Source organism: Rhincodon typus, chromosome 15 (genome assembly GCF_021869965.1).
Source record: "Rhincodon typus isolate 14 chromosome 15, sRhiTyp1.1, whole genome shotgun sequence".
Taxonomy (NCBI): Eukaryota; Metazoa; Chordata; class Chondrichthyes; order Orectolobiformes; family Rhincodontidae; genus Rhincodon; species Rhincodon typus.
The window spans coordinates 45,233,729-45,249,382 of NC_063346.1; the positions used below are offsets into that span (position 1 = coordinate 45,233,729).

Here is a 15,654-nt window from a genome sequence, read left to right on the forward strand (position 1 = left end):
CTGCTCCCACGTGCTCACTCATGCTCTCTCCACTCAAAGAATTTGAACAAAATCTAACTGCTAGTTCATGTCAAGCACATAATTAGATTAGCTTCCAAATAGAGGATTGCCACTGTTAACAACAACACGATATCATCGCCAAAAATAAAAATATGGAGAAAAGTCACCTCGCACCACTTTTTCGTTTGGGTTGGACTCTCTGCAGACTTTTGTGCCTTGTTGACTCTATTTGTTACACACAATATTTCTTTAATAAAAAGGTGTGCCTCATCTGTCTTATCTGGCCTATATGTGAATGAATGTGTATGTTTTGATTTACAAGGAGTTTAAGTTTGCATATTAGCAACTAATCTTTTTTTTGCCACATACTACAGGATAAACTTGAAAAAGGAAGCTTTTTTAAATGATGAAACCCCCTGGTGTAAGTTTGTTTTCACTTAGATAGTGCTCGGTCAGGCATTGACCAATTCACTGTCTCGAATGGTTATATTTCACATTTGTAATGATTTGTGGAATAGTGGAGATTGATTTCAGCAGACTACTCCCACCAATTCACTTAACCTGCTTTTACCTATTTAAGAGAATGGCCCTACCCTTTCTCTGGTCAATCAAGGATTGTAAAGGGAATTTGTGCACGGAGCCTAAAGAGATAGGAGAGGTCCTTAATGAATACTTTTCTTCGGTTTTCACAACTGAGAGGGGCCTAGTTGTAGGGGAGGACAGTGTGAAACAGGCTGGTAGGCTAGAGGAGATCGATGTTAGTAAGGAAGAGGTACTAGCAATTTTGAGGAACTTGAAGATAGATAAGATCCCTGGGCCTGATGGGATTTATCCAAGGATTCTATGGGAAGCGAGGGAAGAGATCGCAGGACCTTTGGCAATGGTCTTTTCATCCTCACTGTCCACGGGTATAGTGGCGGAAGATTGGAAAGAGGCAAACGTCATTCCCTTGTTCAAAAAAGGGAAAAGGGATAACCCTGTAAATTACAGGCCAGTTAGTCTTAGTTCAGTGGTGGGCAAATTATTGGAAAGGGCTCAGAGAGAGGATTTATGATCACTTGGATAGGCACAGTTTGATTCATGATAGTCAGCATGGATTTGTGAGGGGTAGATCATGCCTCACAAACCTTATTGAATTCTTTGAAGAGGTGACCAAACACGCGGATGAAGGTGGAGCAGTGGGTGTGGTATACATGGATTTAAGTAAGGCGTTTGATAAGATTCCCCGTGGTAGGCTTATGCAGAAAGTAAGGAGGCATGAGATAGGGGGAAATGTGGCAGATTGGATTCAGAACTGGCTGACCCTTAGAAGACACAGGGTGGTAGTGGACGGAAATTGTTCAACATGGCGCTCAGTTACAAGTGGTGTACCACAAGTATCTGTTCTGGGTCCTCTTCTATTTGTGATTTTTATAAATTATTTGGATGTAGGAGTGGAAGGGTGGATTAGTAAGTTTGCGGATGATACGAAGGTGGGTCGAGTTGTGGATAGGGCGTAGGGCTGTTCTAGGTTACAAAGGGACATTGATAGAATGCAGAGCTGGGCTGAGAAGTGGCAGATGGAGTTTAACCCTGAAAAGTGTGAGGTGATTCATTTTGGAAGGACGAACTTGAAAGCAGAGTACAGGGTTAATGGAAAGATTCTTGGCAGTGTGGAGGAGCAGAGGGATCTTGGGGTTCATGTTCACAGTTCCCTGAAAGCTGCCACCCAGGTGGATAGAGTTGTTAAGAAGGCGTATGGTGTGTTAGTTTTCATTGATAGAGGGGTTGTGTTCAAGGGCCATGAAGTTATGCTGCAGCTAAACAAAAGGCTGGTTCGGCCACATCTGGAGTATTGTGTCCAGTTCTGGTCGCCTCATTACAGGAAAGATGTGGAAGCGTTGGAAAAGGTGCAGAGGAGATTTACCAGGATGTTGCCTGGAATGGAGGGAAGGTCTTACGAGGAAAGGTTGAGAGAGCTAGGGCTTTTCTCTTTAGAACGACGAAGGATGAGAGGTGACTTGATACAGGTGTACAAAATGATCAAAGGTATAGATAGAGTGGACAGCCAGAGACATTTTCCTAGGGTGGAGGTAGCTATTACGAGGGGGCGTAGTTTTAAAGTGAGTGGAGGTAGATATAGGGGAGACGTCAGAGGTAGGTTCTTTACTCAGAGAGTGGTCGGGACGTGGAATGCATTGCCGGAGAGGGTAGTGGAGTCGGCCTCATTAGGGGCATTTAAGTGGCTATGAGATAGGCGAATGGATGATAGTGGGCCAAAGGGCCTGTACTGTGCTGTACTGTTCTATGTTCTATCTTTTTGCAGCCTCTGTTACATTCCCATCTTTATATAGTCACACACTTAGATGTGTTATTTGGTCTCCTCCTCCAAATCATCAATATAGTTTGTAAATAGTTGAAGCCCTATCAGTAAACCCTGCAACTTTCCACTAGTCACAGCTTGCCAGCTTAAAAATGTCCCACATGTTCTTCTGGTTTGCCTGTTAATCAATCCTCAACTCCATGAGCCCTAGACTTGTGACGTTGAGATGTGGAAAACCTCTCTTGGCTTCCAGCAGTGTATCTGCTCAGGAATGAGAGTTTAAATCTGTCATAATATTTTGCCTGATGGGTTCTAAAAAAGAGCATAACTTCTAGATCTAGTAAAGCAAAATCACCCTGAATTTTCTTTTTCAGGTATACTTGGTCGGGTACTACTTTGCATTCAGGTACTGTCCTGATGGTAAACACGTTGAATACAGAGAAGGAAGCAGAACCCCACATGAGGGCACTGTTGAATTGATCAGTGTAGATATACACAAAGGAGCTGGTAAGACCTCGCATGTAGTGATCCAACTTTGTTGTATTAATTTCTATATTGCCAGTTGTTCAAACAGCCCTTCAACTTTTCCTGCAATTCTACTTTTTCTAGTTGATCTTGAAGATTGCATGAACTGCAGAACAAATAGCAGGCTTGGGAGTTATGCCCAATTATTTCTGTAAAGGATTCCTAAATCTTGATTCCTAAGTGTCGATGCAAGACAAATGTATTCAATTTTATTAGTTAAATATAAAATAGTAATAATGCCTTACTGATTAGTTTCCCTGCTGCTTTTTCTTTAGTGATAGTTATTATATATGTTTGCTATTGCCTTTATGCCCCTTGATTTATTACTTTTGGAATGCTTCCAGTGTCCTCTACCATGAAGACTGATACAAAGCATTTATTCAACTTCCATCTGTCATTCCCTGGTTCCCCATTATTTCCCCAGCCTCATTCTTTAAGGAGTCTATGTTAACTTTAGCCTCTCTCTTCCTTTCTTTATATTTAAATAACTCTTGCTGTTCATCTTGATATTTCTATTGCAAGTTTACCCTCAAAGTTTATTTTCTTATCTTTGTTGGTTTTTAAAACTTTCCCATCTCTGGCTTATTTCTAATCTTCACTACATTGTTTTTGTTTTTTTCTTTAAGTTTGATGGTATCCTTTACTTCCCTACTTAACTATGGTTGGCTTATCCCCTTCCTAAGATCCTCCTTTCTCCTTGGATATATATTTGTAATGAGCCATGAACTATTTTCTTAAACATCTGCCATTGTTCTTAACCATCTTTTCTAAATTCCTTTCTCAGTCCACTTTAGCCAGCACTACCCAGTTTCTTATTTAAGTTTAGCACAGTTGTTTCCAAGTTTCTCCCTCTCAAACTGAATACTAAGTTTTATTATATTACAGTCACTGTTTTCTAAGGGATCTTTTACTTTGAGATTGTGTGTTAAATCTGTCCTATTACATATCACCAGTTCCAAAGTAGCCTGATCCCTGGTTGGATTTACAACATTGTAAGAAATTCCCAAATGCAACCTGAATTCTCCCAAGTGGCTACTTCAACCAATTTGATTATCCCAGTCTACATGAAGGCTAAAGTCACCAATGAATAAAAATACTGCCTTTTTTATATGCTGTCTTTATCACCTGATTTATTCAAAAACTGACAAATTCAGGTAACAGAAAAGTGGTGGAAGGGGATTGTAAAAGAAGTGTAATGTCAAATTAAAATTACAAACCAATATGCCATTCCTATGTTAAGGTGAGCAGTGAAGCAGAGCATCACAGCAGTTTCTAGGGGTTAAAATGTTTCTCAATTATCATGTCACTAGCCTGACTATCACTACTGGCTGAGCCGGAGATCTCCAAGACATTAGCTTCGGTCCCTGCTTAACTCTGCATCTCTCTCCTTGATAACTCTAAGATTGAATCAGGCAGTTTATGATTTCAACTTGGGTGTCACATGCCAACCACCTAACGTTTCCATCCCTGTAACCATCCGATTTCTCCCTTCCCTCAGTTTCTCAATTGCTGAAAGCTCAACTGTACCTTTGACTCTAGGCTTAACAATTTCGGTGCATATTTGGCCTTTTTTACCCTGAAGTAATCAAAAACCCAACTGCCCATGTTCAACTCAAACCAAGTCCTATTTATCTATTATCCATGTGCTTGTTGAGCTATATCAAGTTCTGATTTAAACAAAAGATTGATTTTGAAAATCAATCATCTTTGTTTTTGAATCTTTTCATGGCCTTGTCCTTTCCATCTCTAATTTCCTCCATCCCTGCACTACCTCCAAATCTTGTCCCTTGAGCATTTGGGATTACTTCATTTACCTTTGGAGGTCAAGGTCCTACGTTCTGAAATTCTATCTGACCTCTCCATCTCTCTACTACTCTATCTTTCATATAAGAAGTTCCTTAAATCCGACCTCTTTGACCAACTTTTTGATTTTATATCCTAATAACATCATACATGACTGGGTAGCGGATTATTTTCCTGTAATGTGTCTTGAAATTTTTTTTATTATGTTAAGGTTCAATATTAAAACGAATAACTGATTGTACTTAATCACTGTGTCAGGTACACTTGTGGGAAAATGAGTGTGTGGGTTTTCAGATAATGTTGCCTACTCTGTGATTCAACACTACAGTCAATTGAACAAGTTGCCGTAGTTATGTGGCACATGAAATTATACAATAGCCTGAGTTGTCCTTATAAGGAGTATAAAGAAGTACTGGCGTGAGAAAACTCTGAAAGCAAAAGTCAGAATTTAAGCATGCTTTTGCTTAATTTTAGATTTCTACCTTTGAAAGCTAAATCTTAGTTTTCGTTTCAGTAATTTGTTGTATAATTTTTCATAACAGAAAAAAAATAATATAAGCAGTGAGACTGTGGCAATGCGAAATAGTTCGAGGGAAGGTATTCCTGCATAATGCACTTGGCTTATGTATTTAACTGATTATTTCTGAACCTCTGTTCGGCGGTGTTAATTCCTCTACAGGAATATTTATAGAGTCCGTTCATTGAAATTTAGTTTGCTACAGTTTGTAGGCTAAACGCATGATGTGTCTTACGTCTTTGGAGGTTATTACTTAGTTGAATTTTTCTTTGTTAACCTCCTAAAATACTACAAGTTCTGTTATCCTATGTATTTTCTTTAATCATCGTTTGTGGAGTAACAAAGAAAGCAAACAAATTCATGTATATATTATAGGACCTTCCAGGCGTAGTGATCTTGAAATTCTGGGCTACTGTATGTTGAAGGCATTGTGTGGTTCCCTGCCATGGTCTGGTAATATTGATTACCCCAATTCTGTCATGGAAGCAAAACAGAAGTAAGTGAGTATATTTCTTTACGTAATAATGCACACAACCTAAATGTTGCATATATGCAATTTGAAGTTGTCTTCAGTTGTACTTGAGTGTGGAAAATAACAGATAAATTTAAGATTGCAGTATTTGACGAAGAAACCACAGTGGCTTACAAATTAGCATGGCATGGTGAAATATCAAAGTGGTTAGATAAAGGTTTCAAAAGCCAGTATATTCAGGAACCTGAAACATTTTAAAGCAATGTTGTCACCCTAAGTGATAATGTGGTGAGTCTTGTGCAGGAGGAAGATACAATTTTTTTATTTATTTATAAAGTTAACGTCTTTAAGTTGTTCCTAAAAAGGATCCTGGTAAATCAAATGTTTCTTCGAATGTGAAACTTGGTGCAAAATTAGAATTTGACAGTTAACATCCAAAACATTGACGTTTAAGGGATTGGAATAGTTACTTTGGCTGATGTCAGTGCATTGTGCGCCTACCCCAATCCACCCATCCCATTCTTCCTCCTCTTCTCAGCATTTTGTTTAGAGGCTTCGAAAGTCGCAATGGAACAATTATAAATGTTTAACGTGTTCACCTGAAATACCTCTGCTATTTTAGCAGGAGTGTGAATTGCTTTTTTTGACAAAATGGTTGAATTGTCTACTCAAATAGCAAAGGAGGAATTTCAGATGAATGCAAGAAATGTTTCTGCTTGTTGTTCTGCAATTTAGTTTCATGGGCCAAGTATTGCTCAGGCTAAAGTAGGAAATCATCTGACTTGGAGTTTGTGAGAAACTGAAAAGCAGGAGTAAAATAATTTTAAACTGAAATAAAAATATACTGTCATTGCTTATAGTGCTTGAAAATTATGCAGTTGCTGAAGGTGACAAATATTTCAATATGGTGTTATAGGCTTTGGTTCTGATGAAGTTCATGTTTAAAATGTTCAGCTACTCTCTCCAAATTTGTTTCTTTTTAACTTGTAGTATTGTTCTACTAATTAGGGAGGAGGATGGTGACCAGAATAACCAAGTCAGGGCCAGGGGAGTGCCACATATAGACAGGTGTGACAGTTTTGATTTCTCCATGGAGAGCTGGCACAGATTTGATGGGCCAAATGGTCGTCTTTTGCCATGAATGACTAACTCTTAATTTCTGGTCTGTCTTGCTATCAGTCATTTTAATTTAACAAAAACCTGCTGTGTTGTGCACATCCACTCCTGAATTATGCATTAGCCCTAATGGGAGGCAGCCTTAATGTTACTTTGCAGTTGATTTAGAATTTCAGCAATCTGGAGGAGTTAAGACATCAATCATCAATGAAGTTAAATGCGTTAATTGAATCTCGAGGTAAATCCTCCAATTGAACCTCAAGCACTTTACGCACAGACTTCTGTTAGAAAATATTTTCAATGCATTGGCAATACTTTATAGAAATGACAACAGACAAGAATGCTTAAAGAAATTCAGCTGATAAATGGAGGATCTACAAGAGAGAGAACTGGCAAGGCAATCTCCGGTTTGCCATATTGTCTGCCTTTGGACTGTTAAAAAATTAACAGGAATTTTTCTTGGCATAAAGATAGAGAGACCTCCCCCACACTATCTTTTTATTAAAGGTAATCCATCAGCGCAGCACTGCATTAGAGTAGACCGAAGACTTGTAGATTGTACTTTTAAACATTTTTCTGGTTGTGGGCTATATTTTAATGTGACCTTATTTTGTCTAAGCCTGGAAATTTTCTATGGTCTTCACAATAAATCAGAGAATGTGTTAATTAACGAGACACAGAACAATTTATATCGTCATTTGGCAGTGCAGAACTTGAGTATTGCTGAAAAGCAGTGTGTTTTGTTCAAGTCTTTTGTCTTGCACTCTTAAAGGAATTCTTGCAAATTGTTTTGATGAGTGCAAGGTGAAAAGCTTTGACAAAATGACTTTATTCAGCAATATTCTGTTATTTTGCTTAAGTGAAGGATCCCTATGTGGGGCTACAAAATACGACACAAACTTTGTGTTTCAATGTGAGTTCAAAGATTAATTGTATTTCAGACTGGAGATCAGAACCCCAATATTGAGAGAGGTTACATGAAAATCTGCAAAAACTGTCTCTCTGGTATTATATGTTCTTGAATAGTTTTTTGCTGCAGAAATTACTTTTGCTTCTCCACACTTGAGACCAATGTATGTGTCGTGTTTGATGTGCCAAACAAGATTCTTTTGCAGACATTAATATTTATAATATGGACTAAATTTTAAAACTGATTTACTAGTTTTTAGGGTTTCTTTATTAGGTACAAAGCTGACCTACCAAGTCTTTTCAAATACTGTTTTGGGAAAAGGAAGTTTCCAGGTAAGATCAATTTAGAGTTTAAGGCCCATATGTTGCTTAATATATTTTATCCAATCCAAGCAAATTAAATCCTCATGAATTCATGCCTTTGCTTTCATGTAATGGGAATATTTTAACGTAAAAACAGATTTCCAAATTAAGTTTTTGGTGTGCATAATTGACTTTTGGCTAACTGGACCCCTTTCTTCCAATTATTAATGTTTTTGGGGAAGGGTGGTGGTGGAGTGGAGGAAAGAATATTGTGGCTAAACCAGAGTTCTAGTTCTAATACTGTTCTGAGGAAGGGTCACTGGACCCTGAAACGTTAACTCTGATTTCTCTTCATAGATGCTGCCAGACCTGCTGAGCTTTTCCAGCAACTTCTGTTTTCATTTCTGATTTACAGCAGTTCTGCGGTTCGTTCGGTTTTTACAAAGTTCTAATTATGATTATTAAAACTAAATAAAAATGGAAGTATGTAAACTAATGATTTATTATTCAGTAATGTTCAAGTAAAATGCTGCAAAGCCTGTCAAATTTTGAACCTAGATTTTATATCTAATTTTCAGTTATTTGGACAGTTTGCATATTACATATTTGTTGTCAGAATCCATTGCAGACCAAGGAACCAATAATGCATGCTTTAAGTGTCTCAGTGTACATTTCCAGATGATCTTGGTAAATGTGACTTACCAACAGTGACTGTTTGTATCCACAAGCTTGCAGATGGAATTCTCCCAGTCTTTACCATATTGCTGAGGAATTTGCAATGAATATTTTAATTAAGAAGCACATGGAGAGCAAATCTATGTGAACTACTCTTTTCCATCTTGTGATTGAATCAATTTCAACAGGGTAGAAGTCTCTGAAAAGTCTTCTGTCATTCTTTGATCTTCTGTTGCACTTTGCACAATACCCTCCTCTTGGATCTACTTGCCTGGTTCAGGACTTGAAATTTGTAGAATCTCACTTAAATTAAAACCTTCTATCTGCCCATTTAAAATTTCCATTTACTTTAGTATTTATGTTAATGTTGTGGTACAGTCTGAATTTAAGCTGTGTGCTTATGTTGGGTTTTCTCCCAACTTTCTTGAAGTTGTTTACCCTTTCAGGGGTTATAATCTGACTGCCCATGGCTAAGTGTTTATGTTCTGCTTGAACCTTACTGACTTCTGACAGACAAAAGCTAGATTGGCTTCCAACCGCTTTCGCCATGCAGGTACTACGAGGAATACCAAGGTTAATTCTATTGTCCTGCTGAATGCTAACTCAGCACAAGCTAAGCCTTTTATCCATTTGATTAGATCACACTTCACACAACAGAAACTCTAATATTTCTTTCCCTAAATAACTTAAAACTGAATGTACTTTTCTTCATGGTATAAAGAATGCCTGTTTTTATATAGTGCCTGGTTACCATAAGCAAAAGATCCCAAATTATTTCACAAGTTTTGTAGTACAATATTTGCAGTAACAACACCAACCTAATATCTATCATAAGGAAATTATTAGGGTTCATCATTAAAAGTGTACTTTGCCTGATCATAATTGATTTTCTGAGTCAACATGGCTTGATAAAAGGAAAACTTGTTATGACTCTGACTCTATTTAGGGCTCCTTGAGAGAACAACACAAAGTGGATAAAGGGGATCCTGGAGAAGTGGTGTACTTGTATTTCTTAAAGAAATTTAATAAAATGCTGCATCAAAGATTACTACACAATAGCACATGGTTTAGGGATTACGTATTAGCAATAAAGGGTCAGTCCACTAGCTGAAACCAGAGAGTAGAGATAAATGAGTCTTGTGGTTGGTAAACTAGAACTAAAGGAGCATGTTGGGGATCAGAGCTGGAACCTTGCCTACTTATAGCTTTATCAATGCCTAGGATGAATGGACCTAACGTATGGATGCTGAACTTGATGACACCAAGATAGGTAGGAAATTAAGCTATGGAGGACAACTGGCAAATTTGCAAAAGGATTTAGATTAGTCAAGGAAAGGGGTGAAAGTTTGGCTGATGTAAAGTGAGAAAATGTGAACTTGTCCGCTTTGGCAGACATCACAGAAAATAAGTTTACTATTTAAATGAAGAGATTACAGAGCTCTGTGGTTCCTTGGATCTGGGTATCCTGATACAGAAATCGCAGAAAATTAATACGTGGATACAAATGATTAGGAAAGCAAATGGAACATGTGCCTCTTATAGTAAGGGGAATGGAATATAAAAATAGGCAGGTTTTTTTAGCAGCTGTAATGGGTGGGATCACATCTAGAGTATGGTGTACACTTTTGGTCTCCTTGTTTGAAAAAGAATATGTGCATTGGAAGCAGTTCAGAGAATGTTCACTGAATTCATTGCTGGATTGAGGGATTTACCTGTTGAATAAAGGTTGAAGAAGTACAGCCCGTATTCATTAGAGTTTAGAAAAATTAAGAGGTGATCTTTATTGCTGGGGCTTCAAAGGGTGGATCCCTGGAAATGCTCCCTCTTGTGGGGGAGACAAGAACTAGGGGCCACAAATAAAGCAGGAGAGGTCTGACTTCTAAGATTGATCTGAAGATGTTTTAATTTCCCTGAGGCTTGTTAGTAAGCAGATGCACTTCCCCAGAATACAGTGGGGCTGGAACATTGAATTTATTGAAGACTGAGTTACATTGACTCTTTGCGTATCAAAATTCAAGGTGAATGGAGGCATACAGAAAAATGGAGTTGAGAGCACAACCAGATCCTACATGAGTGACCAAGCAAATTTAAAGAACTGAATGGCCTATTCCTGCTATATTCCTATGTTATAATTTGGTGGAGGTTGGATCAAAAGTTGACCTTACTAATAGGCATTCCTTGAATTTATTGGTACTCAAATGAAATTTCATTAGAAGTGGAAAGAGTCTTTATTGTGAATACTTGAGCGCTTTATCTCCAGTGTGCTATTAATTTACACAGATTTATCTAACCTTGGCAAAGCACTATGTTCGTGGCTCTTGGTTGGTTGCTTTGTTAACCCCACCCTCAGCATAACTGCAATCTGTATTGCAATAAACTGGAAAAGCCAAATCTATATGCCCCTTTGGTATTTTATTCTCTATTTCAAGGGAAACAAGCTTGAATTCTGGGTGTAGAAAGAATTGTTCCATTTGTTTCTTTTTCTTTTAAGCTACCAAATACACCCTTAGTCAGTGCTACTTTACACTAGAATAGTTCTTAAATTGACTAATAACTACTAATCCTTTGTGTGGATTGCATCTCACTCCATTTTTAAACCAATTTCGGCACTGGTTGTACAGATGCTGCAACATTATCTTTCCATTTAGAATAATGATGGCAGGGCTGCAGAACTCTGCCGTGCTGCTATATCCAGTCACGAATGGTGGTAGACAATTAAATTACTAACAGGGGTAGGAGGCTGCACAAATGTCCCCATCTTCAACAATGGGAGAGCCTAGCACTTAAGTGTGAAACATGAGGCTGAATTATTCACATCCATTTTCAGGTGGAATGTTGAGTTGATGATTCATCTTGCTTCTTGCTGAGGGTCCCTTTCATCATAGATGTCTGTACTCAATTTGATTCACTCTACTTGGTATCAAGAAACAGGTAAAGGCATTGGATACTGCAAAAACTTTAAATCCTGACAACATTCCAGCAATAGTACTGAAGGCTTGTGCTCAAGACCTAGCCATACCCCTTGACCAGGTGTTCCCAGAGCAGCTACAACACTGATCTAGCTGGCAAAGTGGAAAATTGCCTTGGTATATCCTGTCCACAAAAATAGGACAAGTCCAAGCTAGCCAGTTACTACCCAGTCAGTCTACTCTTATCAAGAAAGTGACGTAAGGGTCACTGTCCATACTATCAAGAGGCATGGTAATAACCTGCTTACTGACACTTGGTTTGGTTTCTGCTAGAGTCACTCAGCACCTGACCTCTTTACAGTCTTTGTCGAATCACAGACAAAAGAGCTGAAGCCCAAAGATGAGGTGAAAAAGATTGCTCTTGACGAGCTCTAGGAACACTGGAATCTGGGAATTTGGGAAATACCTGCACTGGTTGGAGTCATGCCCAATGCAAAGTAAGACAATACTGCCTTCAGCTGCTTCATCAGTATCTTCCCTCCATAAGGTCAGAAGTGGGGATGTTTGACTGGACAGTGTTTAGCCCCATTTTCAACTTGGATGTTGAAGCAGCCTGTATCCATATGTATCAGCACCTGGACAATATCCAGGTGTGGGCTAATAAGTCACACCACATGAGTGCCAGGCAATGACCATCTCCAACATACAGAATCTAACCATCTCCCTGTGATGTTAACTGGCATATTACCATTGCTGAATCTTCCACACTCATCACCTTAGATTTGGCATTGACCTCAAACTGAATCAGGATAGCAAATTAAATGCTGTGGCTACAGCAGCAGGTCAGAGGCTATGAATTCTTTGGCAAATAACTCCCCTCTTGGCTCTCTAATACTTGACTACCACCTACAAGACACCAAGTCTGTTGTGTCATAGAATACTCTCCAATTGCTTTAATGAATGCAGTTTCAACAAAAACAATCTGCTTGGACGGCACCCTATCCATTACTTTCCAGATTCAGTTTCTTCACCTTCTTCATCACATTGGCTGCAGCCAATGCGCCAGGTACAAGGTGTGCTGCAGCAATTCATCATAACTCCTTAGATAGCCCCTTCCAAACTCACAACCTCTGCCACCTAGGGCGGCTGATGCTTGGAAGAACCACATCGGCACATTCCCTTTCAAGCCACAAACCATCCTGACTTGGACATATATCATGTTTTCTTCACTGTTATGGGGTAAAATTCCTGGAAACCTCTTCCTAACCAGCAACTGTTGCGGTTCAAAAAGGTAGAAGGGCAATTAGGGATGGGCGGTAAATGTTGGCTTTGCCAGTGAAACTCTCAACCCATGCACTTTATTTAAATGCAGATTTAAGATTGTATCAGAAGTACCTCCAATACTTCCTGCCCTCTGAAAACAATTGTCGTAGATTCAAACAGCAAGCATAATTTGAGTAATTGTCCATTAACTGTCCTGCCTACCTCATGGAGTCCTCATGTCTTCAAATGTTACTCTCGGGTCATGGTGAAAAGAATTGGATTCTGTTTCCAAAGTATGGTCTGATTCGATCTAGATGCAGTATGTTTAATGTTTCTTGCCTCTCGATCTACTGGTTTGTTTGTGAAGTTCACCATTGTATTAGCTTTATCAGTTACTGTTCAGTGTTGGTTTGAATGTTGAGCATCAAGCCTACAGAGACACTTGGATCTCCTTTCAACTTCTTCAATTTCAAAACATTTATGGCATAACTGTTTAGTTTTCCTTCAATGTGCAGTCAATCACCTACTTTCTTTAATCTGCAATATTCTGCCAATTGTAGGTTTTATCTATCTCAAAGCAAGAATTCATCCATTTGTTAATCACTGATTAAGTTTCTTCAATTCATCAGAGCTCTTCCGTTTGTGTTTTGTTTATAGTTTTGCTCTGGTTTTGCCTTTAATCCATTTCTTTGTATTGTTTTATGTTTAACTCCGTACTTTGATTCCTTCAAAGTTTGTCCTCCCCAAAATTGCACCTTTTTGTTCATAATGTATTTTTGCATTTCATAATATTTGAGTACTTTGCGTCAATTAAAACTGAAGTACCAAGCTCTCCTCTTAAAACAATATCCACTCATCGATGTGTAGTCATGTCAAACCTAGTTCAGTGTAGATTGGCGCATAAATGTTTTAGCTTTTTTGACATTGTGTGGAATAAGTGTGAGCTGCTTTTGCCCTGTGCCTCAGTCCCAAACCACCACTGTAGCTACCCCTAGCCCTAGACTTGGTTTGAATTCTCATTTTTCTGTTTCCCCTCATGCCCTCTCTTTGCTCATCTTATTCATGAAACCTACCTGCTGTTCCCATTAAATTCCCACTAAACTATGTCTCTGCTTCATTTAAAACATTGACCAAAACTTACCACTTTAAGCTTTTGGTATTCTGACCCCTAATTTATTTTCTGCCTTGAGATGTTTTATTCTGTTAAATGTGCTATTTAAGTTGGCTAAGCTTTTTTCCCAAACTTGAAAGACATTTATTTAAACGTAAAAGTTGTGTTTCTGAAATAATTAGATATTTGTGTGTAATGTTATGTTCCCTTATCCTCATTTTTAAGTTAATTGTATTAATTTACAGAAGAACTGAAGAAATATTTTCAACATGTCGTGTCCCTACAATATGATGAGGAGCCTAATTATGAAGAACTAAGAAATCATCTAAAAGATGGTCTTGAAAGGCTAGGCACATCCCCTTATGACCCACTGGATCTTATCACCACCGTAAGTAAATTTTATGGGCAGATGACTGCGTAATGTCAGTTTCCAGTTGAACCAGGACTGCTCAAAGTTGATTCTAGATATCTAGAGAGTTGCTAACACTTCTAGCACTGTACTCCTGTTTGAATCTCTGCTCAAACTAATAGCAGTTTATTTTCTCTTTCTCTGTTTTATTAAAGATCCTGCTTCTCCTCTTCTGAGGTGTAGGGGTAGTAGCAGCTGTACCTGCTATTTCAATGCTACTTGAGGGCTAGGGAAAGACGAGGAAGGGCTGCGCTGTTAGATGTCCCACTGATAGTTCTCAGTCCTTGACCTAACCTTTGCAGGATGTTTGCACCAAGTCAGTACTTGCAAGGGTCTGATTAGCAAGATCTGAGCCTCCCCTCCCTAAGAAGGCTGAGGGCGATGCTTCAGGATGGAAGAGCCTAGCTTACATTTATTTTAATGTTTGCTCTGGAAGTTGGTCCTTGTATCCCATTTTATTTTTCACTATCAATTTCTTGCCCCCAAAATTCAAAGCTGATATTCATGCTTCCTATGTTAACTGACAAGTAGGTATAGCTGGTTGTATGGTAAGTGATACCTGTCGAATTAAAGATTAACTGAGGTTTTTGGTGCAATTGTAGAGATTATACTTTGGTTCTGAAATTTTTGGCTTCGGTCTCTGAAAAAGTAGTCAATTTTACTTGAAGTTTGTACAAAAGCAAAAGTTTTTTTTAGGCCAGAAATCTTAGGGTAGACTTTTACATGATATCAGCTTTTACATGGACTTGCCAAGGTTTTGCATACAGTGCTTTGAACTTTGTATACAGTTTGAGTTCCAAGCTATTGTCAGAATATTATGGCAATTGTTCAGGATAATGCTTACTATGAAGAAATATGGATTTTAAAGCACTGGGGGAAAATTGGTTCTGTTTTAGTTAGAATTGTGGAGATTGACAGATGATTAGAGGTATTAAAATATGAAGGAGTGATCATGAATTGGTAGAATTAAAGCATTCCCAGTGATTTGAGAGGCCCAGAGCTCGATACAAGATTAAATGCAGCAGATTAGGATATTGTGTTGGGAAAGCCTGTTGGGAAAAACACTACCAGAATTGGTGATTAAATAGAGACTATGTCAACATTTAAGAATAGGTTTAGGTAAGTGTTTGAAAGCAGTGGAAAGCTTGTTAAAAGAACGTAAGAACAGAGCAGGCCAACAGAATTAGGACCACAATTGATGTCAAATCTAAATGATCTGTTTCTATTCTACAATTTATTTCTGTCAATGGCTTTGAGTGCTGCACTGCAGGGTAGTTCTGTGCCTACACTGGTAACTGCTGGAAGCAGGCAGAATATCCAAATGTAAGTAATATGACTCT

The 15,654-nt window shown here is 38.4% G+C and overlaps 1 protein-coding gene across 3 annotated transcripts in view; it reads left to right on the plus strand.

Annotated features, from left to right (window-relative positions):
• Positions 1-15,654, plus strand: part of LOC109919579 (VRK serine/threonine kinase 3) — a 49,844-nt gene that overhangs the window by 27,352 nt on the left and 6,838 nt on the right. For all 3 annotated transcript variants that reach the window (XM_020519629.2, XM_048605625.1, XM_020519620.2), the window contains exons 10-13: positions 2,677-2,809; positions 5,523-5,643; positions 7,919-7,977; positions 14,151-14,293. In XM_020519629.2, coding sequence (XP_020375218.1) covers positions 2,677-2,809; positions 5,523-5,643; positions 7,919-7,977; positions 14,151-14,293 — 456 coding nt within the window. The remainder of the gene's footprint in view (positions 1-2,676; positions 2,810-5,522; positions 5,644-7,918; positions 7,978-14,150; positions 14,294-15,654) is intronic.